The sequence below is a fragment of the Anolis sagrei genome, chromosome 8 (genome assembly GCF_037176765.1).
Source record: "Anolis sagrei isolate rAnoSag1 chromosome 8, rAnoSag1.mat, whole genome shotgun sequence".
Taxonomy (NCBI): Eukaryota; Metazoa; Chordata; class Lepidosauria; order Squamata; family Dactyloidae; genus Anolis; species Anolis sagrei.
This window is the reverse complement of record NC_090028.1, coordinates 28,000,733-28,026,614: the sequence shown is the minus strand read 5'-3', so window position 1 is coordinate 28,026,614 and position 25,882 is coordinate 28,000,733. Positions and strand designations below refer to the sequence as shown.

At 44.1% G+C, this 25,882-nt stretch overlaps 1 protein-coding gene across 4 annotated transcripts in view; it reads left to right on the top strand.

Annotated features, from left to right (window-relative positions):
• The window catches only part of VPS9D1 (VPS9 domain containing 1), a 36,543-nt gene that overhangs the window by 5,883 nt on the left and 4,778 nt on the right, over nt 1-25,882 (top strand). For all 4 annotated transcript variants that reach the window (XM_067471071.1, XM_067471070.1, XM_067471073.1 and 1 more), the window contains exons 2-14: nt 516-591; nt 3,023-3,115; nt 4,266-4,425; nt 6,636-6,747; nt 7,596-7,658; nt 9,857-9,909; nt 11,691-11,778; nt 16,103-16,188; nt 16,366-16,865; nt 19,214-19,343; nt 21,044-21,252; nt 21,927-22,011; nt 24,948-25,052. In XM_067471071.1, coding sequence (XP_067327172.1) covers nt 516-591; nt 3,023-3,115; nt 4,266-4,425; nt 6,636-6,747; nt 7,596-7,658; nt 9,857-9,909; nt 11,691-11,778; nt 16,103-16,188; nt 16,366-16,865; nt 19,214-19,343; nt 21,044-21,252; nt 21,927-22,011; nt 24,948-25,052 — 1,760 coding nt within the window. The remainder of the gene's footprint in view (nt 1-515; nt 592-3,022; nt 3,116-4,265; nt 4,426-6,635; nt 6,748-7,595; nt 7,659-9,856; nt 9,910-11,690; nt 11,779-16,102; nt 16,189-16,365; nt 16,866-19,213; nt 19,344-21,043; nt 21,253-21,926; nt 22,012-24,947; nt 25,053-25,882) is intronic.

Below are 25,882 nucleotides of genomic sequence, written 5' to 3'. Positions count from 1 at the left end.
GTGTTATACCCTACCTTGAGATGCGAGGAGTTAGGTAACTAATAATAATAATAATAATAAGTTAGTGTTATCCAAAAATAATGTATGAATCTCCCTCCCTTGTTTTTTCTGGCATGCCTGAGTTCTCCAAGAGTAGTGTGTGAATGCATCTCCTGTGTAATATCTTAATTTGTACCTCCCCATTTCCAGCAGAAGAGATCACCCAATATACACTTTTGGGACTTTGAAGGAGGGTTTGGGATAGCCTTTTTTTCTTTTCTAGGCCTGTCCTCCTCCTCCTCTTGATTATTTTGGAAGGAAAACTCCTTCTTACCACCTCCCAAACCCCTCTTTTCCTTCCATGGTGAAGGGATCTCTTTCCATCTTTTCCATATTTGGGACCTTTGCTTTGGCTTGAGAAAAAGGGATCTCAGTCACACCTTTGCCTTGTGTGCTCTTGTGCAAATACATGCTTTCAAGTCTAACTCACCATTGGGCTTCCCTGGCTTAGACCGAGTCTCTTTTTTTCTTGGCAGGAAGCCTACGTGGAGTACCTCAAGAGCATCCACTACATCTCCCAGGCCTTGCTGGAAGAGGCCACAGCGGCCAAAGGTGAGTTGCACTTCCCCTATCACAGTCCATGGGAAAGGCGGACCACAAGCCAAGCATGAGTCAACAGTGTGTTGCAGCAGCTAAAGAAGCTAAGGTGATTCTAGGCCACATCAATAGGAAGATAGTGTCCAGATCAAGGGAAGTCAAAGATCCCAATCAATTCCGCTTTGGTCAAGCCTCATCTGGAATAAAAATATGTCCATCTCTGGGCAAAGCAATTCAAGAAGGAGGTGGCCAAGCTGGAAGATGTCCAAAGAAGAAGGATTAAAATGGTAAAAAGGTGTTGAAATCATGAATCCCTCTGAGGATCACTTTAGGTTGCTGTTGGTGTTTAGCTTGGAGAAGAGGAGGCTAAGAAGGAATATGAGAGCCATGTTTATACATTCTTGAAAATATATCTCATTGAGGAGGGCGAAAACTTGCTTTCTGCTGCTCCAGAGACTGGGACACAATTATTATTTATTTTGCAGTGGAGCCATATATTCAAATTGCGGGAAAATAGATTCCACAAACTTTATGAAGAACTTCCTGGTGGTTAGATCTATTAAACAATTGCACACACTGCCCTGGAGTCCAGTGGACTTTCCTTATCTAGGGCTCGTAAGCAGAAGCTGGAAGGCCATCTGTCAGGAGGGCTTGGATGGTGTCTGTAGCAGCATGGGGTTGGATTGGATGGTCCTTGGGAGTCTTTTCAACTCTGTGATTATATGATCCCTTGGCATATTCTGTCCCAGCAATAATAACGATATATAACAAAATTTGAAAGTGTTATTTCCTGTTTAATTGTGCAATACTTTGAAAGTATTTGTTCTGCTCCAGAAACTTCATTTTTGTGGATGCTACAAATTATGTTGAATTGGTTGAGACTCAATGAGATATCAATTGAAAAACTAGAGCAAATGGTGGTGCAGGATGTCTTACAAATGCAGTTTAATAAACATTTTTGTGAACCAATGAGGAAATGGCCTTTATATCCCAGGAACAAAAATCATGTTAAATTGTGTAATAACGTAATCATTTATTTTTTCTCTTGTCAGAAAGTGTCCGGCTTGGATAAAACTGCCAGGATTTCGCGCTCCATTATAGCCAGAGTTCCTCTGACATCAAGTTTCTGGAATGTGGAAGTAATTTCTGAGGAGGGCCATTGTTAGGTTGCTGATAAATCACCCAGAAGGCGTTGCCAGCGTAGAGATTTCAGAGCAGCTCTGTTGAATAGACCTGGCATTTGAGAAAGGGACTTTGGACAGGGAACAGTTTGCTTTGGGCTGTCCCAGAGCTTGGTTATGGTGCAATTCTGGAAGGGGAAGTCCAAACATTACGTTTACCCCTTTCCTTATGTTTTCCTCTTTTGTTACACCCTCTGTGATCAATATGTAAGACATTGCCACAGCCACCTTGCCATGGCATCACAAGAAGGCAATCCCAGCTTTCAGGGTTTAGTGCTAGCAAAATGTGACTCTTTGAATACAAATATTTTTGGAATTTGTTTTGAATGTGAAACTGTAACAATAGCAGGGGATTGCTATCATTTGGTTTGTTGACCTGTGTGATGGCAGTTCCATTATGTGCTGTTTGAGCTTCTTCTTGGAATATTGAAGTCCTAACATGTCTCCTCAATTTTCTAGTTCAACAGTAGCCATAACAAGATTTTTGTTCCTGGGTTATAAATGTCATTTCCTAATTGGTTCTATCATACAAACATGGGAAATTTCATTAAACTGAAAAAACTTCGTTTTTGCGGGACATCCCTCAGCACATTTTGCTATAGTTTTTCAATGAATATCTCATAGAGTCTCATTGTGCTGATCACTATTGGGACCCCCTTGAGTGGCTTGTGACAGAGTCTTTGCAGTTCGATTGTTAAGTATTTCTATCATGTAAGCTTTTCCAGTTGCTTCTCATCCATTCTGCTGTCACCTGAGATTGCAACATTATTATTATTATTATTATTATTATTATTATTATTAACAATCCATACTTGACTTTTTTCCCACAGTTGTGAGGTCAGGAGTCTTGCGCTCCAAAACTCTGTCCATCTGTATTCAGAAATCTCGGAGTAGTTTGACATGTTCATTTTCCGCAACTTTTTCATGCTTGTGATCCCACCAGTCCTTTGTCGCAGGAAGATGGTATTTGTGGCACAAGTTCCAATGGGTCATCTGATTTATTGGTGTTATGCCTCTGTTTATAGTATGTGTGTACCATCTTCTTGCAGCACCTGAGTTTGTGATCCATCATTTCGTCTGCTTCCTTGCAGAGTCTACATTTCTGTGGTCAACTTTTCAATTCTGGCTTTGATGACATAGGTTCTAATTGTTTGTTCATGGGCTGCAAGAATCAGGCCCTCCGTCTCAATACTGTCTCAATAATAATAATAATAATAATAATAATAATCTTATTATCATGTTGTCCTTGTCTTTCTCCCTCGTAGCTGATGGAAGCGATGTGACTCCTGATACTCCCAAGATGCTAAAAGTAGCAGAGCAATGCCTGGAAAGAGCCAAGAGCAGTGTCACCAAAATCGGTGAGCCTTGCTTGTTTACCATTTGTTGTTCTTTTGTCCTGGGAGGATGCAGTTCATTTCTGGCTTGAATTCTGGAATTGCCCTTTAAGCTTTGCTGAAGCTGCATGTCCCAGCCGTTCGGGATAACCAATGATGAAGAATGCTGGGAGTTGCAGCCCGGGAGTATCCACAGAGTTGTCCTCCACTGTGGTTGGACTGCATCTCCCATCATTCTTGACGACAGTGGCTGCTGGGTGCTGCACACCAGCCGCATCTGGAGGGATGCACGAATGTAGTCCCCATTCTCTCTGTGTAGATTGGGTACAATTTTCTTTCCATCTGCAGAATGAGTTGTGCTGTTGTTGTTGTTATTATTATTATTATTATTATTTAGCTCTTTTCCTCTTGAGCAGTGATCAGTGGTAAAAACAACACGCCACTTTGTTGTATTGTTGTGTGGAGTTGTTCCAGGCTACATTTGCATCTGTATCTGAGTCCCTTGGATTCAGGCCATTCAGTTGACCATCAGATAGGGTCAGCTGACCTGTTACTCTTTGACCCTGGGCAAATATTGTGTTGGAAGGGAGCAGGCTGGTTCCTTCCTTCCTTCCTTCCTTCCTTCCTTCCTTCCTTCCTTGACCCTGCTCTTTCTTAGGAAGGGAAGGAAGTGAGGTCGACTAGCCCTGCAAACACATTTAGGGACAAGTCCAAGAGGCAGACCCAAGCTGCATTTTAGACTCAAACAGGATAATATACAAGTTGAATATCTCTTATCTAGAAATCTAGAATAATCCAAAAATTGTCCATATGGGTTGCTGAGATAGTGCTTTGGATGTGTCGTACACCAGAGCAGGAATACCTCTGGCCTTAAACACCACACCAGTAGTAAAATCAGCAAGCAGTTTATTGAAGAATATAAGTAAGCAAAGTAGTAAAATCATCAAAACAAAACAAATTCCAAAACAAAGGTTAGTCCATGAGCTTCAAGGCAAAACAAGGTCCATAGGTATATAAATCCATGAAAATTTCATGTTTAGACTTGGATCTCCATCTCCAAGATATGTGCAAACGGCAACTCTTTCAGTTGAAGCTGTGGTAGTGCTACTAAAGTGATATAATTGTGGTGTGTGGATTCCCTCACTGGATGGTCCTCTCCTCCTTTGCTTTGCAGGAAAAGGAAAAGCGAAGCTGGCGGCGGAGCGGATTTTGGGGCCGACCCCCACTTCCCGGCACCGGAGGGTCTATTCAGACGAAGGGGGCAAGCTCTCACCTTTCTTGCCTCCTGAAATGTTCCAAAAGCTGCAAATCACTGAAGTCCAGAGCGGCAAGAAGTGAGAAAGTGTTATTGTAATCTTACTAGTCTTATCATTTCATTACCATACTCATCTAGCATTCTTTCAATAGGGAGAAAGATAGGGTAGAAATAAAGCTGATTATTAGTATTCCCACTAATCCAGTGTTTCTCAGCCTAGCGGTTGGGATGCCTGGGGGGGTCACGAGGGGGTTTCAAAGGGGTCGCCACAGACCATCTGACAACACACATTTCTGATGGTCTTAGGTTGAAGATCTCTCCGCCTGTCCTTCTCTTCCTTTTTGGAAACAGAGGGTGCATCCTCCCACCTAAAGCCCTCCTTCACTGTGATTGGCTGGCCTGTCAGCCAAAGGAAGGGCTGTTTCTGAGACACCAAGCGGGGAGGGGAGAGCAGGCGTGCTCAGCGCATGACAGTGTGATGCACATGTGCGGGCAAGTGTGAGCGTACAAGGCTGGAAGGAGGCTCGCACTAGCGAGTCCCTTCAAGGCATGGATGTTCTGTGTGGCAAGTTTGGTCCAATTTTATCGTTAGTAGGATTCGGAATGCTCTTTGATTGGAGGTGAACTGTAAATCCCAGCAACTACAACTCCCAAATGTCAAGGTCTATTATCCCCAAACTTGGCCAGTGTTCACATTTGGGCATATTGAGTATTTGTGCCAAGTTTGGTCCAGATACATCATTGGGTGAGTCCACAGTGCTTTCTGGATGTAGGTGAACTACAACTCCAAAACTCAAGGTCATACAAAACTCAAGGTCAAAACCCATCCAGTATTGTCTCTTGGTCATGGGGGTTCTTTGTGGCAAGTTTGGCCCAATTCTGTCATTGGTAGGGTTCGGAATGCGCTTTGATTGGAGGTGAACTATAACTCCCAAATGTCAATATCTATTTTCCCCAAACTCCACTAGTGTTCACATTTGGCCCTATTGAGTATTCATGCCAAGTTTGGTCCACATCCATCATTGCTTGCGTTCACAGTGCTCTCTGGGTGGATGTAGGTGAACTACAACTCCAAAACTCAAGGTCAGTGCCCACCAAACCCTTCCAGTATTTTCTGTTGGTCATGGGAGTTCTGTGTGCAAAGTTTGGTTCAATTCTATCATTGACAGTTCAGAATTCCCTTTGATTGTAAGTGAATCCCATCAATTACAACTCCCAAATGACAAAATCGATCCCCCAATCACACCAGTATTCAAATTTGGGCATATCTGGTATTTGGGCCAGAATTGTAGTTGAACTATAAATAATGCCAGCAACTACAACTCGCAAATGACAAAACCAATCCTCCCCAATCCCACCAGTATCAGGTATTTGTGCCAAATTTGGCCCAGTGAATGAAAATATATCCTGCCTATTAGATATTACAATTCATAACAGTAGCAAAATTACAGTTATGAGGCAGCAATGAAAATAATGTTATGGTGAGGGTCACTACAACACGAGGAACTGTATTAAGGGGCCAAGGCATCAGGAAGGTTGAGAAATACTGCATCTTATCATCTTCAAAACATACTTTGATTTTTTGATGGGGACCTTTTTAACACATCAATGGGAGGTGGTACGCCTTTCCTTTCCCATTTTGGGAAGATCTGGGATAAAATTACGCAGGACGAATATTGTCCACCGGCCAGTTGCTCGCCCCAAATGAGCTATCCAAGATATTGAACCTCAGCTTATTTACATTTGGACCAAAACTCAGGCTGGATCCCTGGAATTCCCTGGCTGCCATTGCTTCTGACCATGATATTTATTATTTATTTATTTATTTATTTATTTATTTATTTAAAAGTTTTCTATACCGATCTTCGAGAGCAGCCCCCCCCCCCCCCCGGAAGATCTTAAAAACCTTGATGGTTCATAGGGGAGAATCCGTTCGGACAGGTAAACAGGGCCAGAGTCGTTTAGGGCTTTGTAGGTCAAAACCAGCACTTTGAATTGTGCTCGGAAGCCAATCGGCAGCCAGTGGAGCTGGTGTAACAAAGGGGTTGTATGCTCCCTGTACCCAGCACCCGTTAGAAATCTGGCTCTCGAGCGTTGGACTAGCTGCAGCTTCCGGGCAGTCTTCAGAGGCAGCCCCACGTAGAGAGCGTTGCAGTAATCTAAACGGGATGTAACCAAAGCGTGGACCACCGTGGCCAAGTCAGACTTCCCAGTGGAGGGTAGGGTGGGTTCGGGTGAAAATTGGGGATGAAACCCCATATAAATACATTTCTTTTCCTTCTTGCCCAGGGAGCTGACCCCATTGGAAGAGGCTTCACTGCAGAACCAGAAGCTGAGGGCCACCTACGAAGCCCGTCTAGCGAGGCTGAATCCCAGCCAAGCCATGCAGAAGACCTCTCTGGCAAGTGGGGTATTTGGGAGGTGGGGATTCTGGGACTTGTAGTCTGGGAAAAGTACTGTATATACTCAAGTATAAGCCTAGTTTTTCAGTCCTTTTTTTAGGTTGAAAAAGTCTTCCCCGGCTTATACTCGAGTCAAGGTTATTTATTATTTTACGTTGTTGTTGTTGTTTGTTTTACTTTATTATTGTTATTACATTTATTATTTTACTCTATGATTCTTATTACTATTATCATTATTTTACTCTATTTATTATTATTGGAAGGATACGTAAGCATATTTACATTGAAGAAGGTTAGAATAATGGTTGAATCAGGGTTGGACAGTCTTATGTTGAATTGCAGTTTTATGTAAATATTCAAAAATATTTAACCAACTGTTGCCTCAATTAATGTAATTTTATTGGATATCTATTTTTATTTTGACATATACCAGTAGCTGCTGCATTTCCCACCCTCGGCTTATACTCGAGTCAATACATTTCCCCAGTTTTTTGTGGTAAAATTAGGTGCCTCGGCTTATATTCGGGTTGGCTTATATTCGAGTATATACGGTAACATTTTCAAGCTCTGAGAGGGAACCTCCGGGCTTTTCCTTGGTCCAAAGAGTGCCATGGTTCGGCTCCTGTTCTGGGGACAAGACCAATAGGCCAACTTTAGCCCTCCAAGTGTTTTGGACTTCAACTCCCACAATTCCTAACAGCCTGGAGGGGCCACCTGTGACTTGTGGACCCCTGTTTCTGGACCCTCCAAGAGCTTAGGGTCTTTGGTTCTCCTGGAAGGCTTTGGAGAGGGATTTGGCATCCTTTGCTTTCCCCTTGTGTCCCTTCATTGGTTCTTTCCCCCACAGACGCTTTCCCTGCAGCGGCAGATGATGGAGAACTTGGTGATCGCCAAAGCAAGGGAAGAGACAGTATCCTTTTTTGGGTTCTCACAGTAGAGAAGAGGGATTCTAGAACCGTATAGTTGGAAGAGGTAGACCTGCTGGGATGTGTCTGGATAAGAGAAACCAAAATGATCATCCAAGGTCTGGAAGCCATGAATCCCTATGAGGAGCAGATGAGGGACCTGGGGATATTTATCTTGGAGAAGAAGAGAAGGCTGATTTGAATACTGGGAAAGAAGTCCCATTGAAGAGGAGTGGGACCTACTTTGTGATGATGGAATAATATATGCTTCTGGGTTGCTGTGAGTTTTCAGGACTGTCTGGCCATGTTCTAGAAGCATTCTCTCCTGACGTTTCACCCACATCTATGGCAGGCATCCTCAGAAGTTGTGAGGTGTGTTGGAAACAACACAAGTGGGTGTTATATATCTGTGGAATAATGTCCAGGGTGGGAGAAAGAACTCTAGTCTCTTTGAGGCAAGGGTGAATGCTACAATTGATCACCTTGATTAGCATTGAAAAGCCTTGCAGTTTCAAGGCTTGACTGCTTCCTGCCTGGGGGAATCCTTTGTTGAGAGGTGTTAGCTGCCCTGATTGTTTCTTGTCTGGATTTCCCCTGTTTTTGAGTATTGTTCTTTCTTTACTGTTCTGATTTAAGAGGTTTTTAATACTGGTAGCTAGATTTTGTTCCTTTTCATGGTTTTCTCCTTTCTGTTGAAATTGTCCACATGCTTTTTTTGGATTTCAATGGCTTCTCTGTGTGGTCTGACATGGTGGTTTATTATTTCGCGCATTTCTACCCCGCCCTTCTCAACCCCTGAGGGGAGACTCAGGGTGGTTGTGAGAGTGGTCCAGCATTTCTGTGCTCTCCAATAATATTTTGTTGTTTATATTTTATGTTGCTGTAATGTATTGCTGGGCTTGGCCTCATGTAAGCCACTCTGGGTCCCCTTTGGGGAGATGGTGGCGGGGTATAAATAAAGATGATGATTATGATGATGATGATGATGATGATTATTATTATTATGTTGTGTCCAGGTTGGTTCATCAAGTGCTCTGGACACCGGCATATTATTTGAGAACACAGAAATGCTGGACCACTCTTAACAACTACCATATAAGACTACACAGAGAAGCCATTTAATTCCAGACAAGAAACAGGGAATTACAGACAAGAAACAATCAGGACCAGCTAATCATCTCCCAACAAAGGATTCCCCCAGGCAGGAAGCAGCCAACCCTTGAAGCTGCAAGGCTTTTCAGTGCTAATCAAGGTGGCCTAGTTGCCTAGTTTCCAACAAACTTCACAACCTCTGAGGATGCCTGTCATAGACGTGGGTAAAACATTAGGAGAGAATGCTTCTGGAACATGGCCAGATAGCTCGGAAAACTCACAGCAACCCAGTGATTCCAGCTGTGAAAGCCTTTGACAACACGCCCCAGAGTCAGACATGACTGGACTTAATGTCAGGGGACTACCTTTACCTATATTATATTATATTATATTATATTATTATATTATATTATATTATATTATATTATATTATATTATATTATATTATATTATATTATTAGCATAGTACAGGGGACAAGGTGGAACTGTCCCCTGGCCCCCTCTCTCTATGGAGTCCCCTTCTCTAGAAGTTTTTAAGCAAAGACTGGATGGCTGTCTGTCAGGGGGGATTGGATTTGGACTGGATGGTCCTACTAAAGGTCTCTTACATTCATAGAGGGGACCCCAAGCAACATCCAGTCCAATCCCATTCAACCAGGCAGGAAGACACAATCCAATCCCTCCGACAAATGCCTATCTAGCCTTTGCATAAAATCCTCCAGGGAAGGAGGGAGACTTCACTTGACTCCAAGACAGTATATTCCATCTCTAGGATTCTGTGACAGCTTGTAATGCAGTTCACGTGTCCTGTCCTCGTATTGTTTACCTCCAAGACCTTTTATGAGTCAATCTGCCTGGGTTTCCGTGAGGTCAGGTGTTGGCCGGAGAATGGGCTGGACTGCTGCTCCTCATCGCCCCCCCCCCCCCCCCAGCCCTGGACATACAAACTTGGGTGGCCCCTCCTACCTCTGGCTGACTGGTCCTGGTGGAGTTTGCCCCGGATGCCTGGCTGTTTGTTACCTGGCTCTGGCGTCCCAAGGTGCTGTGCTACAGAGATGGGCGGCAACGGGAGCTCAGTGGTCATTGAAGCCTTAACTCTGCTGCACTTTAGCTTCAGCGGAAGATGGAAGAGCGCCGTCTGCGGCTGCAAGAAGCTGCCAACAGGCAAGTAAGACTTGATTGTTGGGAAGGGATGCTTGCAGAATGGGATTTCTTTGCACCCTTATTCACACTGTAGAATGCCACCACTTGAACTCCCAGAGCTCATGAGAGTGGAATCCCAGGAGTTCAAGTTTCAACTCTTTGGCTGAGAAGGCGAAACTACAACTCCCAGGATCCCATAGCATTGAGTCCTATTGTGGCACCGTAGGTCAGGGAAGGAGGAAGGGCCAGGCTTCTGTGTCTGTGTCGATGTGAGGGATTGTGTTCCGGGTTTTAATCCAAACTTTGATCCAGCTTTAATTTTAATGCCAGTCTTCAGAGATCCGACACAAGGGAAGACCTGTCTCTTCTGTCAGGAGGTCTATCCAGTCAGTTTTAATTATGACTTTCTATGTAGGTTGTGTTTTAACTCTCAGATACTTGAATAGATTTATGTTTAATATATGCTTTTATACATGACTTTATAGATGTATGAAATCACCTAACTCAATAGCCCTTGGTGGTGCAGCGAGTTAAACCGCTGAGCTGCTCAACTTGCTGACCGAAAGGTTGGTGGTTCAAACCTGGGGAACGGGGTGAGCTTCCACTGTTAGCCCCATCTTCTGCCAACCTAGCAACCTAGCAGACTGTTATTGTTGTTGTTATTATTATTATTATTTATTTCCTATATTTATACCCCGCCCTTCTCACCTCCGAGGGGGGACTCAGGGTGGCCTCACAAAAGCACCATACGGTGTCATAATCAAACAATCAACAATACATTCAACTATTAAAAATATTAAAACAGTAGTTAAGACAATTGATTGACACACGCCTATTAAAATCGGAATCTAAAATCCAGTCTGGGTCAAATCATTGCCATAAATGTTAAAATCTTCTTTCACTTGCTGCTCACTAATTGAACACTTGGTCCCAAAACCAGGTCTTGATTTTCCTTCTAAATGGAAGAATTTTTTTTATAATATAACAATAATGATAATAATAATAATTATTATAGAATCCTAGAGTTGGAGTCCTTGTGGAGCAGTGGGTTAAACCACTGAGCTACTGAACTTGTTGACTGAAAGGTCACAGGTTCGAATCTGGGTAGCGGTTTGAGCTCCCTCTGTTAGCCCCAGCTTCTGCCAATCTAGCAGTTCAAAAACATGCAAAATGTGAGTAGATCAATAGGTACCACTTCTGTGTGAAGGCAGTGGAGCTCCATACAGTCGTGCTGGCCACATGACATTGGAGGTGGTGCTGGCCACATGACATTGAACATACAGTCGTGCTGGCCACATGACATTGGACAACGCTGGCTCTTTGTCATAGAAATGGAGATGAGTACCAACCCCCAGATTCGGACACGACTAGACTAAATGTCAAGGAGAAACCTTTACCTTTATATTATAGATGTTTTGAGCCAAAAGGAGAGGCGGATAATAAAATTTAAAATTATTGTTATTATTACCTATTATTATTATTATTATTATTATTATTATTATTATTATTATTCAGTCTCTTGGCTATTCAGTCCCTCAAGCTATAATCCAGAGCAGATTTGCACAGATACCAAAACAGAAGCATCAGGAAAATTATCAACATTTAGAGAAGCCACTATGGGATGTTGGAAGGCAGTGAATCCGCTTTGGGTTTTAGTCTGAACTTTAAAGGGGGCTATATTATATTTCATACATTGCTCACCTGTGAATTAATTTCAAACACCTTGAAAAGTGATTTTGAATTCCAGACTAAACCCTGCAAGTGCACTTTCCCTCATTTCTGTGTGCTTTTCTGTCACGCAGGAGGTTCTCCAGCAACGCCGTGCTGACCCCGGAGGAGCAGGAGCAGCGCGCCATTTATGCCGCCATCTTGGAGTATGAGCAAGATCACGTAAGTGGAAGCTTTTGGGCATGAAGGTACTCCAGTCATAATGTGTATGTCTTTACCTGTAAACAGAGAGCCTTTCCCTCTTCATTCTATCTTGAGTTAGGCAATATTGTGCTCGAGGATCTAGAGATCGATAGAGTGAACAGCTAGGACTTAAAGCACACTTTTTATGGTATGTTTCCCCACAGAAATTGACCAAAGGTTTGTGATTGAGGACCTATAGATTCCATGATACATGTTCTTTTGGGTTATAAAAGCTGGGATCTTTTGTTACCAAATGTGGCCTTTGCACGCGTTGCTGTGGCCCAGTCTGTGTATATGTGCTTTGTGTGTGTATATGTGTGTGTATATTTGTGTATGTGTGTGTTTGCATATATATATATATATATATATGTGGTTTTGCGCATGTGTTGCAATGTATTTTTTGTTTTGTTTTTTTGGCTTTTCAAGTCCCTTCTACTGTATTTTTCAGTGTTTTTATGAGTGATGGTCACTCGTTAGCCTGATAGGTGTGTTGTGTCCAAATTTGGTGTCAATTCGCCCAGTGCTTTTTGAGTTAGGTTAATTCCACAAACTAATATTATATTTTTATTTATATAGATACTAGCTGTGCCCTGCCACGCGTTGCTGTGGCTTTTAGTAAGAGTTTTGAAGTCTGTGCCTGGCCTCTCTTCCTTCCTTCACTCGCCCTCTTTCCCTCTTTCTCTCTCTCACACTCCTTCCTTTCCCCTCTTTCTCTCTCTCTCTCTCTCCCTCTCTCTCTCTCTCTGGCATCCCTCCGTCCTCCCCCTTCTTTATGCTTGTGTGTAAACTTGAGTATCTTCTGTTGGTCATGGGGGTTCAGTGTGGCATGTTTGCCCCAATTCTGTCGTTGGTGGGGTTCAGGATGCTCTTTGAGTCTTGGTAAACTCTGAATCCCAGTGACTACAACTCCCAAATGTCAAGGTCTATTTCCCTCAAACTCCATCTGTGTGGATATTAGGGCGTATTGAATGCTTTGGTCCGGATCCATCATTGTTGTCTTCCAAGTCGCCCCCTCCCTTCTCCCCACCCCTTCCCTCCCTGAGTCACTCCTTCCCTCCTCCTCCCCCCTCCGGAAAGACACGCCCCCTCCCTTCGCCCCACCTCTTCTCTTCCTGATTGACTCCTGGAAGGAAAGGGGTGGGGCGAAGGGAGGGGGCGTGTCTTTCCGGAGGGGATGGGAGGAGGGAAGGAGTGACTCAGGGAGGGAAGGGGTGGGGCGAAGGGAGGGGGCGAATTTGAAGACACGCCCCCTCCCTTCGCCCCACCCCTTCCCTCCCTGAGTCACTCCTTCCCTCCTCCCCCCCCTCCGGAAAGACACGCCCCCTCCCTTCGCCCCACCCCTTTCCTTCCAGGAGTCAATCAGGGAGGGAAGGGGTGGGGCGAAGGGAGGGGGCGTGTCTTTCCGGAGGGGGGGGAGGAGGGAAGGAGTGACTCAGGGAGGGAAGGGGTGGGGAGAAGGGAGGGGGCGAATTTGAAGACACGCCTCCTCCCTTCGCCCCACCCCTTTCCTCCATGACTCACTCCTTCCCTCCTCCCTCCCTCTCCGGTTAGACACGCCCCCTCCCTTCACCCCACCCCTTTGTGTGTGCCACGCGGGGGGGGGGTGAGGGGCGGCGCGTGCGCGCGTGGCGGGGAGTTTGCACCGCGCACGTGTGTGTGTGCCGCGCGGGGGGAGGGGGGGAGGGGCCGTGCGTGCGCGCGTGCCGGGGAGTTTGCGCCAGTGCGCATGTTCAGTTGTTTTGCGGTGTTTTTGTCGTTGTTGTGGTGTTTTTTTTTTAATTTGGAGTACATTAGTTTGTACCGAGTGGGTTGTCCTAGGGGCATGGCAATTCTGGTTCAGTTTCGTTGGGGGGTTGTGGAGTTATACGGCTCCGTACGACGCCCCTTACAGATTTATATTATAGACTAGCTGTCCCCTGCCACATGTTGCTGTGGCCCAGTCTGTGTATATGTGTTTTGTGTGTGTATATATTTCTGTATACGTATAAATGTGTGTGTTGGAGAAAAAACATGAATGAATTCCTGTGCACACTGCACATATCTTATTTTTAGTGAAAAAAACCCCACTTAAAAACAATACAGTAATTAAAAACAATTTTAACAAATATAAACTTATTAGTATGTCAGTGGGAAGTGTGGGCCTGCTTTTGGCTGATGAGATAGGATTGTTGTTGTGTTCTTTCAAGTCATTTCAGACTTAGGTTGACACTGAGTGAGGGCCAGGTAAATGACCTTGGAGGGCCGTATTCAGCCCCCGGGCCTTAGTTTGAAGACCCTTAGTCTAGACACTAGATTCCTTTGGATGCAGCCCTAAATCTCATTGGATTTTTAAGCTGCTGCTTATCAACATACATCTCTAGTTACATGTCACTCTAAAATACAAACATGGATACATACAACTCCTTTGATGAGGGTCGCATGGGGTCAAGGTGCACAAAGCACTTTTAAAGTATGTTTTTCCATTATTATTATTATTATTATTATTATTATTTGAAACACAACAAGATGAGTCCACAGCAAACAAGATCACTCTGCGGGCTGTTGTATTGGATCACACGCTGGACACTTCCCAAGTATCTAGGACTGTGTGATATATCGGTGAATAATGCATGCAGATCCCAGTAGGGTGGCCTTTTGCAGCTGGCAGATGGTAATCTTGTCAGCATCGATTGTGTTTAAGTGCAGGCCAAGATCTTGAGGCACTGCACCCAGTGTGCCGATCACCACAGGACCACCTTGACTGGCTTGTGCCAGAGTCTTTGCAGTTCAATCTTTAAATCCTCATATCGTGTCATCTTTTCCAGTTGTTTCCCGCTAATCCTGCTGTCACCTGGGATGGTAACATCGGCAATCCATACTTTGTTTTTTAGCACAATTGTGAGGTCAGGAGTATTATGCTCCAAAACTCTGTTTGTCTGAATCCGGAAGTCCCAGAGTATTTGATGTGTTCATTCTCTGTAACTTTTTCCGGCTATGATCCCACCAGTTCTTTGTCGCAGGCAGATGGTATTTGTGGCACAAGTTCCAATGGATCATCTGAGCAATGGTGTTATGCCTCTGCTTGTAGTCTGTCTGCGTGATCTTCTTGCAGCAGCTGAGGATATGTTCTATTGTTTCATCTGCTTCCTTGCAGAATCTACACTTGGGATCTGTCGTCGAATTTTCAATTCTGGCTTTGATGGCATTTGTTCTTTTTATTATTATTATTATTATTATTATTATCAAAATCATTATTTTTATCCTGCCTTTCTCTCCGTAGGGACTCAAATTGATTCACAATAACATAATACAAACTTTAAAAATAAAACAGGAAAATACATATAAATATTTTGGCCTTTGATTGTGCCTGCACCTGATCACTCTGGAGATTCTGGGCCTGTTAGTCATTCTGATGACACTGGGGATTCTGGGTCTGCAAGTCAGCAGGAAAGCCAGCAAGAGATTTTCAGCCCTGAAAATGATCGGTCTGTGTCTGAAGGCCACATTCCTGAAAGACAGTTTGCTAGGGAAGCAAGGTCACAAACAAATCTGAGCTCAGAGGATGAAAATGAAAGTCCAGGTGGACAGGCTAATGAGCTGTTAGATAGGAGATTTATGTTCAATCAATATAGGGCTTCTCAGGAGAGTGTACCTAGGTCAAGATGATGGTTAGCAAAGAAGTCCTTATCAGTTTCCCAGGGGAGAAGGCATGATTTTCACTCTATATTAGCTAGCCCAGCAGATGGATCCGTTAGTCCAGACAATGTTGGTGATTGAGTATAGATCTATTTTCAAGTCAAAGGATTTCTAGTTCCGTGTTCCATGTTTCTTTTTGTTCACGTCTCACGATTCCAAGTTTTGAAGACAGTTCCCAAACCTCACGTTTTGGATTAATTCTGCTTCTGTATTCCTGGTTTTTGATGCTACTCCTATACTTTGATTTTTGTAGATTGTTCCTGATATTTGGACTTTGTTTTTTTAAATACTATTTTGCTGAATTGCTTTTTATATATATTCTTCAATAAACTGCTTTGCTATTTTACCTTGGACTGGAAGTGTGTGTTAAGTACAGAGGTGGTTGCCAGCCTTTGAGTGTAATAATATGAATAGAAAAATTAAAAAAAAATAGATATTGGTGGCATTATGGTAAAAGTTAAAATGCAATAAAATACAATTAAAATGACATTTTAAAACTAGATTTGTTTAATTCAGTTTTTAATAGAGAAAAATGCAAATAAAGTAAACAGCAATACTTATATATACATACATACACATTGCACCAATGGCACATTATGATGCTGTCCTTTTCCTCTTCTCCCCCAAGGACTGGCCTAGGTCTTGGAAGATCCAGCTGAAGAAGAATCCCAATGACCTCTCCTTGGTGTCCAAACTCATCTCCCACCTTCTCAGGTAAGGATCAGGCAGGATCATGGAGAGGAAGGCACTCCAAAGATCATCCAGTCCATTCCCATTATACCATGCAGGAAGACACCATTAAAGTCCTCCCGACAGATGGCCATCAAACCTCTGCTTCAAAACTCCAAGGAAGGAGACTCCACCTGACCTGTGTTTTCTGCCTCCCTCCAGCTTTGCAGACCACCCCATCTGCCAGCTGCTGAAGAAGCTCCAATGCTCGGTCTACAGCCGCGTCTACCCTCTGGTCAGCCGCAGCGCCGCCTCCTCCGACTTGCGCGGTTCCGGCAAGGTCTCCCGGGGCCTGTCCCTGTCCTCCTCACTGGATGCGGCCGAGGCGTTCCTCTCCCCAGCCCCCGAAGGCAGACGTCTGCGCTCCTCCCAGAGCCTCCACTCCATGTTTTCTGTTCAGGAGAACAACAAGCTCAACCTGCGCCACAGCCTCTCTGGCACTCCCTTCATTGAGGACCAGGGTGTCGGGGTCCCCGCTGCGGGATCCGGGCCCCTCCTGGAAGAGCTGCCCTCAGCCCCAGCCGAGCGGGAGAGCTCCTTCGAGGACTTGGAGCAGTTCCTCTCTGCTTCAGAGCGGTGGCCGGTGCGGACACCGACTGGCAGGAAGGCCTCCCAGCAGGAGCAGCTCAAGGCCACCGTGAAGGACATCCACAATGCCATCGGTGAGGGTCGCATGGGGTCAGGGAGCACCATTTAAGTAAAAGTAAAGGTTTTCCCTTGACATTAAGTAATCGTGTCCAACTCTGCGGGGTGGTGCTCATCTCCATTTCTAAGCCAAGAGCTGGCATTGTCCATAGACACCTCCAAGGTCATGAATTGAAAATTAGACTTTCAATTCGGTTTTTAATAAACACAGATAAAGAAAACAGCAATAAACGTTTAATGGCATTTTAATTGTATTTTTATTGCATTTTATTGCCAACAATACTTAATTCTTTTTTATTTTTCTATTCATATGCATATGTGGCAAGCATGACTGCCTGAAGTGCCGTTACCCTTCCCACCGGAGTAGTACCTATTGATCTACTCACATTTGCATGTTTTCGAACTGCTAGGTTGGCAGAAGCTGGGGCTAATGGCGGGTACTCATTCCCACTCCCCAGATTTGAGCCGCTAACCTTTTGGTCAGCAAGTTTTAACCCGCTGTTGTTGTTGTTATCAACTTTATTTTTATCCTGTCTTTCTCCCCATAGGGACTCAAGGTGACTCACAATGACACAGTACCATAGTCCTTAAAAGCATGGAAAATACATATGCATATGAATAGAAAAAAAGAATTAAGTATTGTTGGCAATAAGATGCAATAAAAATACAGTTAAAATGCCATTAAAAATTAGACTTTCAATTCAGTTTTTAATAAACACAAATAAGGAAAACAGCAAATATACATACGTACACATAAACACTTGAACAATTACTGTATATACTTGAGTATAAGCCAAGTTTTTCAGCCCTTTTTTAAATCTATAAAAGCCCTCCTCGACTTATACTTGAATCAAGGTTTTTTATTATTTTACCATGTTGTTGTTGTTATTGTTATATTTGACTCTCTTGTTATTATTACATTTATTATTTTACTCAATTTATTATTATATTTATTATTTTACTCTTATTATTATTACATTTATTATTTTACTATGTTGTTGTTGTTATTATTATATTTGACTCTATTGTTGTTATTACATTTATTATGTTACTCCATTTATTATTATATTTATTATTTTACTCTATTGTTGTTTTTATTACTTTTATTATTTTATTCTATTTTTTATTATTATTACATTTCCATTATTATGTTCTATTATTATTATTGTTACTTTTATTATTTTCCTCTCATTATTAATACTGTTTTTAGTATTACATTTACATTATTTTACTCTATTATTATTGTTATTATTACATGACATTATTTTATTATTATTACATTTATTGTTTTACCACCACCACCACCACCACCACTACTACTACTACTACTACTACTACTATTTTATTGATACAAAAACACAGTATGTCACAGCAAATGAAATCTATATGCTGGATTTTGTATCACAAAGTCACATGTCGAACACTTTCCAAGCGTCTAGGACTGTGCGATTTATTGTTGTTGTTGTTGTTGTTGTTGTTGTTGTTGTTGTTGTTGGAAGGATACATAAGCACATTTACATTGAAGAAGGTTAGAATAATGGTTTAATCAGAGTTGGACAGTCCTATCTTAAATTACAGTTTTATGTAAATATTTGAAAACATTTAACCTGATACCTCCATTAATGTTTTATTGCTATCTATTTTTATTTTGAAATTTGCCAGTAGCGGATGCATTTCCCTCCCTTGGCTTATACTCGAGTCAATACGTTTTCCTCATTTTTTGTGGTAAAATTAGGTGCTTCGGCTTATATTCAGGTCGGCTTGTACTCAAGTATATACGGTACATAACTCCATACTTCTCTACTCTAAAATGCAGAAAACACACATATAAATTAGTTTCAAAAAAGGATTTCCTGCTACCCTTTTGTGAGTTGCTCTATACCTTAACATTGCTTCTCCCACTTTCTATCCAACAATCTATTTACCTCTGTTTGTGTTTACATTGTGAAATGAATATCCTTACAGTTGCTATCTCCAAACCTTTACATAAAGTCCTGTTTCTGGACAGCAGAGGGCAAACTTGCTTTCTGCTTTTTTTCTGCTCATCCACAAGAATCACATACTTAATCGGTTTCTCTCTCTTTTTACTTTCCCCCAAAAGTCTCCTTATGAACTATTTGAAGTCTTCCAGAACCCAAACTCCAATTGACATCTTTCATTTAGTCCCCGATTTAGAAAAGTGGAGGCATGAGCCAACTTCAGCCCTCCAGGTGTTTTGGACTTCAACTCCCACAATTCCTAACAGCCTACCGGCTGTTAGGAATTGTGGGAGTTGAAGTCCAAAACACCTGGAGGGGAGGGTGTGCTTGGGAAGGTGTTTTTGCTCTGGGTATCTCCGCCGAGCCTCACGTCCCTTCTCTCCCAGACAGGCTGCTCTCCTTAACGCTGCTGGCTTTCGAGGGCCTCAATACGGCGGCTGCCAAGGACCAGTGCGTGGCGCGGCTGGAGGAGGCCTTCTTCGCCCCGCTCTGGGCCCCGCTCTTGGCCGTCTACAGGTAAAGGCCTTTCACCTGGTTAGCCAAAGGCTTCATTGCCTCCCACCAGGCCCATCGAGGGGCATTGCTGGTTACAAGGGACACTTACTTTGAGAAAAACACAACTCTGTTCTCTGTATCCTTCTCTCTGTTCCTTGGGGCAAAAGGGAAGGAATCTCAGGGTGAGAGGCATGCCTTGTGTAGCGTGTATGTCCACATCAGTTAGGTTAGACTTGGTCTTTTTTTTAAACTATTTTTCATTTAGAAACTAGCGTATATACCCAGCGTTGCCTGGGTTTTGTTGGGACAGCTGCCTTCCTTCCTTCCTTCCTTCCTTCCTTCCTTCCTTCCTTCCTTCCTTCATTATTCTTTCCCCCTCTCTCACTTCCTTCCATCCCTCTTCTCTTCCTTTCCATTCTTTTTACCTTCCTTCCGTCCTTCCTTCCTTCCTTTTTCATTCTTCTAGGAAGGCAGGCTTGTTGTTGAGAAGAGCAGGCATGGGCATGCGTGCGGGCCCCAAGGCCTCCGGCTCCCGAACACTCAAATTCTGAGTTGTGGACCAGGTTGTGGCGCAGCTGGTTGAGAGTCAGTTGCATTAAAATCACTGCTGACCGAAAGCTCATGAGTTCGAAGCCAGCCTGGGTTGGAGTAAGCTCCCAACCATTAGTCTAGCTTGCTGTCGACCTTTGCAGCCTGAAGACAGTTGCATCTGTCAAGTAGGAAATTTAGGTACCGCTTATGTGGGGAGGCTAATTTAACTAATTTACGACGCCATAAAACTCTCCAGCAGTGTGCAAAAGAATGAAGAAATACTCTATCAGTGTCACAAGTGGACAGTGAAGCGACAGCTCCCCCGGTGGCCAGAATTCAAAGCATGGAAAATTTAATAGCCTCTGTGTGTCCGCCTATATATGTTGTGTGTCTGTGGCATTATGGCTGTTTGCCATGCATATGTGCATCGTGATCCGCCCTGAGTCCCCTGCGAGGTGAGAAGGGCAGTGGCCTGAGTTGCCCTTCAAAAACAACCTTTAGACAATGTTGAAAGTAAAAGAAAAAAGCTTTACTTCAGCAAACACAAAGAATAAGCAAATGCAATTGAAAAGTGCAAAGGAAAACAAGGATGTCTTAATCCAGACACAAATTAAAGTCTCTTACAAAGTCCCAAAAGAAACACCAGTCTTCCATCAGACAATGGATGATGAACTAAGTCCTTAGCAGCAGACACAAAGCAGATTCCATTGGAGTGAAAACATCAGCATCAGGGTCATTGTTACCAACAAAAGCTGACTGCTCCTACCTCTGATTTAAAGCCCTGCATTCCCCATGCAGGAGGTGCTAGGGCGTCTCCCAATTAGCTCAGCGTTTTTAGCAACTATTCTGGCTGCACGCTGTCTGTGCTCTGTCTCTTTTCGTCTCTCTAGAAATATGGGCACTTGCAAACCCTCACCGTCTGATTCTTCTTCTCCCTCCAATTCCTGAGCACTTCCCTGCTCCCCTTCCTCTTCCGAAGATGAGGAATCCCCAACAGGCGGAATATAAATACTGTAAATAAGTAAATAAATAAATAATGTCCAAAACACCTGGAGGGAGGCCAAAGTTTGCCCAGACCTGAGAAGAGGGTTGATTATAGCGACCTTAAAATGGGAGAAACCAGCCACTAGGTAAAAGACACACGTTTTTCAAATTCACCAGCCTTTGTGTCTGTCCCATTCTTCCTTTAGAAATGTCTACAAGGCCCGGGAGGCAGCTCTCTCTCGGAGCATGGAGCTGCACCGGAATGTGGCCCCATCGGACGCTGGCATTTCGGCCAAGCTCCTCCCACAGGGCAGCCGCTCCAGGGGACCCGGGGCCTGTCCGTATGGTGCGGCCGTCCAGGAACTGATGCTCCTTCCCCTCGGCTCCTGTCCCCAAAAGAAGCTGGAGTGCATCGGTGAGGAGCTGGTGGTGGGTTGGGCATCTCCCAGGAAGAGATGCAGGTCTAGGAATAATCATCTATATATAAAAAATGTAATGTTTGTGGGATTAACAGAACTCAAAAACCACTGGACAAATTAACACCAAATTTGGACATGAAACACCTAATAACCCAATGTATGTCCTTCACTCAATTTTTTTATTTTGTCATTTGGGAGTTGTAGTTGCTGGGATTTATAGTTCACCTATAATCAAAGAGCATTCTAAACCCCATCAATGATGGAATTGAACCAAACTTGGCACACAGTTCTCCCATGACCAACAGAAAATACTGGAAGGGTTTGGTGGGCAGTGTCCTTTGGTTTTGGAGTTGTAGTTCACCTACATCCAAAGATCACCATGGACTCAAACAATGATGGATCTGGACCAAACTCTACATGAATACTCAATATGCCCAAATCTGAACACTGGTGGAGTTTGGGGAAAATAGAATCTTGACATTTGGGAGTTGTAGTTCCTGGGATTTATAGTTCACCTACAGTCACACAGCATTCTGAACCTCACCAACGATAGAATTGGGCCAAACCTCTCACCCAGAACCCCCATGTGGGCCACAGCAACACGTGGCAGGGGACGGCTAGTAATAATAATAATAATAATTGTTGTTGTTGTTGTTTTCCTGCCCTGCAGTGCGGACCTTGCGAATCATCTGTGAATGCGCAGAGGAATACTGTGGGAGCTCTGAAGGCAGGCCTCATCCAGCATCAGCCGCCATGTGAGTAGAGTGACCCAAGGCCCAGGGAATGATGGGGATGCTGAGTTAGATGATCTTTAAATCATAAAGTTGGAAGAGATCCCAAGGGTCATCCAGTCCAACCCTTTTCTGCCAGGCAGGAAGACACTAATCGCATTGACTTTTTAAACAGTTGCATCACACCATTGGCTCATGTTCAGCTTGTGCTCCACTGAAACTCCTAGATTCCTTTCTCAGCAGAAGAGGGTCATACTATGTCTTCCTTTGATCTGAACACTAGACTCTTATGGGTGTTACCTACAATCTCATTGGTTTTTTGATCTGCCGCATCACAATGTAGTCTCACAGTCAGCTTGGGGTCTGCTAAGACTGCTAGATCCCTTTCAAATGGACTGGTTTCCAGCTATATGTCATTTAATTGCTTTGCCCAGAAGTGGACACAGGGTTATTCTAGGTGAGAAGGTCTGATCAAAGCAGAAAAGAGTGGGAGTATGACTTTGCTCGATCTTGACACTATCCTTCTGTTGATGAAGCCTAGAATCACATTGGCCTTTTCATCTGCCGCATCACAATGTTGGCTTATGTTCCAGTTGTGGTCTCCTAAGACCCCTAGATCTCTTATGCAGCAAAAGAGAGCTAAAAGTATTTATTCCCTCGATCAGGACACTATCTTCCTATTGATGCAGCCTAGAATCGCATTGGCCTTTTCAGCTGCTGCATCACACTGTTGGCTTGCGTTCCGCTTGTGGTCTCCTAAGACTCCTAGATCTATGTATTGTCGAAGGCTTTCATGGCTGGAATCACTAGGTTCTTGTGGGTTTTTTCAGGCTATAGAGCCATGTTCTAGAGGCATTTCTCCTGACGTTTCGCCTGCATCTATGGCAAGCTTCCTCAGAGGTAAAGCACAGGAGACATTAATAGTAAAGCACAGGAGACAAGATGGAACTCTCTTCTGCTCCCCTCTCTCTTCACTCTGGACCAGAGAAGCAGTTGGCACCAAGGGGAGGGGGGGCTCCCAACCGATGACATAGGCAGGAGACAAGATGGAACTGTCTTCTGTCCCCCTCTCTCTTCACTCTGGACAAGCCAAAGTGTCCCCCATCCTATACGCTTTGAATGTGTTTTTCCTGCTTGGGTTGAATGGCCCACAAGGTCTCTTCCAACTCTATGAATCTTGGCCTAATTGAATGCACACAGGGGAGCCATTAGCTTCCGTTACAGAGGTGGCTTTCATGCAGAGAGGAGATGAGCTTTACAGGTCCCACGCCAAGCCATCGGCTCATGCGTGCGGGCCCCAAGGCCTCCGGCTCCCGAACGCGCAAATGCGCGTTCGGGAGCCAGAGGCCTTGGGGCCCGCACGCATGAACAGAGCCGTCCCCCGTCCTTGTGACAACATCCAATCCGACAGCCGAAGGACCTCCTGCCGGGCCGGACCGCCTCGCCGTCTCGTCGCCAGCGGTGCTTTGGCATCCGACCCTTCGAGGCCCTGTCACAGAGGCTTAGCGGAGGAAAGGGCAGAGCTCCGCTGGGCGCCATCAAAGGCATTAAACCGGTCGAGGGCAAGACGGGAATGCCTTGCGAGGCGGCATTGCTTTGGATTCCTAGGCAGAGCTCCCCTATAAAGAGGGCACGATGGATAATCAAAAGAGCAGGGAGTTGTTACTCCATAAGATCTCGGGACCCAGACTGGGTAAAAGCTAAAGAGCACTGGCCACTACGTAAAACAATATATATATAGTTGGCCCTCTCTCCATGGATTCCCCCAAATGTCAAGGTCTATTTTCCCCAAACTCCACCAGTGTTCATAATTTGGGCATATTGAGTATTCGTGTCAAGTTTGGTCCAGATCCATCATTGTTTGAGTCCTCAGTGCTCTCTGGATGTAGGCGAACTACAACTCCAAAACTCAAAGCCAATGCCCACCAAACCCCTCCAGTATATTCTGTTGGTCATGGGAGTTCTGTGTCCCAAGTTTGGTTCGATTCCATCATTGGTGGAGTTCAGAATGCTCTTTGATTGTAGGTGAACTATAAATCCCAGCCACTACATCTCCCAAATGAAAAAATCAATCCCCTCCCAATCCCATCAGTATTCAAATTTGAATGTATTTATTTATTTATTTACAGTATTTATATTCCAGCCTTCTCACCCCGCAGGGGACTCAGGGCGGATTACAATGTACAGATACATGGCAAACATTCAATGCCATAGACACACAACATATATAGATAGACACTCAGAGGCTATTTAACATTCCAGCTTCTGGCCACCAGGGGAGCCATCCCTTCACCGTCCATTTGTGACACCGATGAAGTACTTCCTCATTCTTTGCATACTCGCTGGAGATTTTTTATGACCTCGTAAATTAGCCTCCCCACAGAAGTGGTACCTAAATTTCCTACTTGACAGATGCAACTGTCTTTCGGTCTGCAAAGATCGACAACAAGCTACACAATTTTGGTCAGAAGCTCACACCGACCCGTGCTGGCTTCGAACTCATGACCTTTCGGTCAGTAGTGATCTTAATGCAGCTGACTCCCAGCCAGCTGTGCCACCTTCCCGGTGTATCGGGTATTTGTTCCCAATGTGGTCTAGTGAATGAAAGTACATCCTGCATATCAGATATTTACATTGTGATTTATAACAGTAGCAAAATGACAGTTATGGAGCAGCAACGAAAATAATGTTATGGTTGGGGGTCACCACAACATAGGGAACTGTATTAAGAGGTTGCGGCATTAGGAAGGTTGAGAAACACTGCTGTAGAATGAATGCAGTTTGGTCCCACTTGAATCCTGGAATCAAGGGAGCTGTGGAACTTGAGCAACTTCAGCTACATTCCCCATTTCACTGGCCTTGCTATCCAAGGATTTTAGGAGTTGTAATTTTTTAAAATTAGGTGATGTTTGTAAGGTGTATTCATGCCGATGCCGTCCTCCTCTCGCTCTTCTTTGTAGTGGTGCTGATGATCTGCTCCCGATCCTGTCCTTCGTGGTCCTGAAGAGCAACCTTCCCCAGCTGGTCTCGGAGTGCGCGGCTTTGGAGGAGTTCATCCACGAAGGGTAAGTGCAAGGATTTTCTTGCACCAAAAGAACAGCTGCAGGTAGGGCCCAGGTACCAATGTCAAAGGCCTCCTGGGCATTGCACCTTGAACATAAAATTTGGTCCTAGAGGCAGAAATCAATTTCTTCCTTTCCACTCTAACAACCACTGTGTCAGACTACACAGAGAAGCCATTGAAATCCACAAGCATGTGGACAATTTCAAGAGAAAGGAAGAAAGCATGAAAATGAACACAATCTGGCTCCCAGTATTTAAAAAAAACCCTCTAAAATCAGGACAGTAAATAAAGAGCAACACCCCAAAAGCAGGTGAAATCCAGACAAGAATCAATAACGGCCAGCTAACAACTCCCAACAAAGGATTCCCCAAGGCAGCAATCAGCCAGGCTTTGAGGATGCAACGCCATTCAATGCTAATAAAGGTCGCCAATTTCAACATTCACACATGTCTCCAACAGAGAAGAGTAATTTCTCCCACCCTGGACCTTCAACAGATATGTAAACCTCCCTTGTGTAGTTTCCAACAGAGCTCGCAACCTCTGAGGATACCTTCCATAGATATGAGTGAAACGTCAGGAGAGAATGCTTCTGGAACATGGCTGTACAGCCCGGAAAACTCACAGCAACTCACTATGACATGTTGGTTCTCCCATAGATAGTTCCTTCCCTTTTGTATACGCATATTCCTTCTTGTGTTTGCACTATCCTGGGAGTTGTCGTTTGGAGAGACACCAGTGATTCTTTGGAAGAGAAGACTGAGGCTTTGTAAAACCGCAGCTCCCATGATTCCATAGCATTGAGTCATGGCAGTTACAAGTGGAGTTAAACTG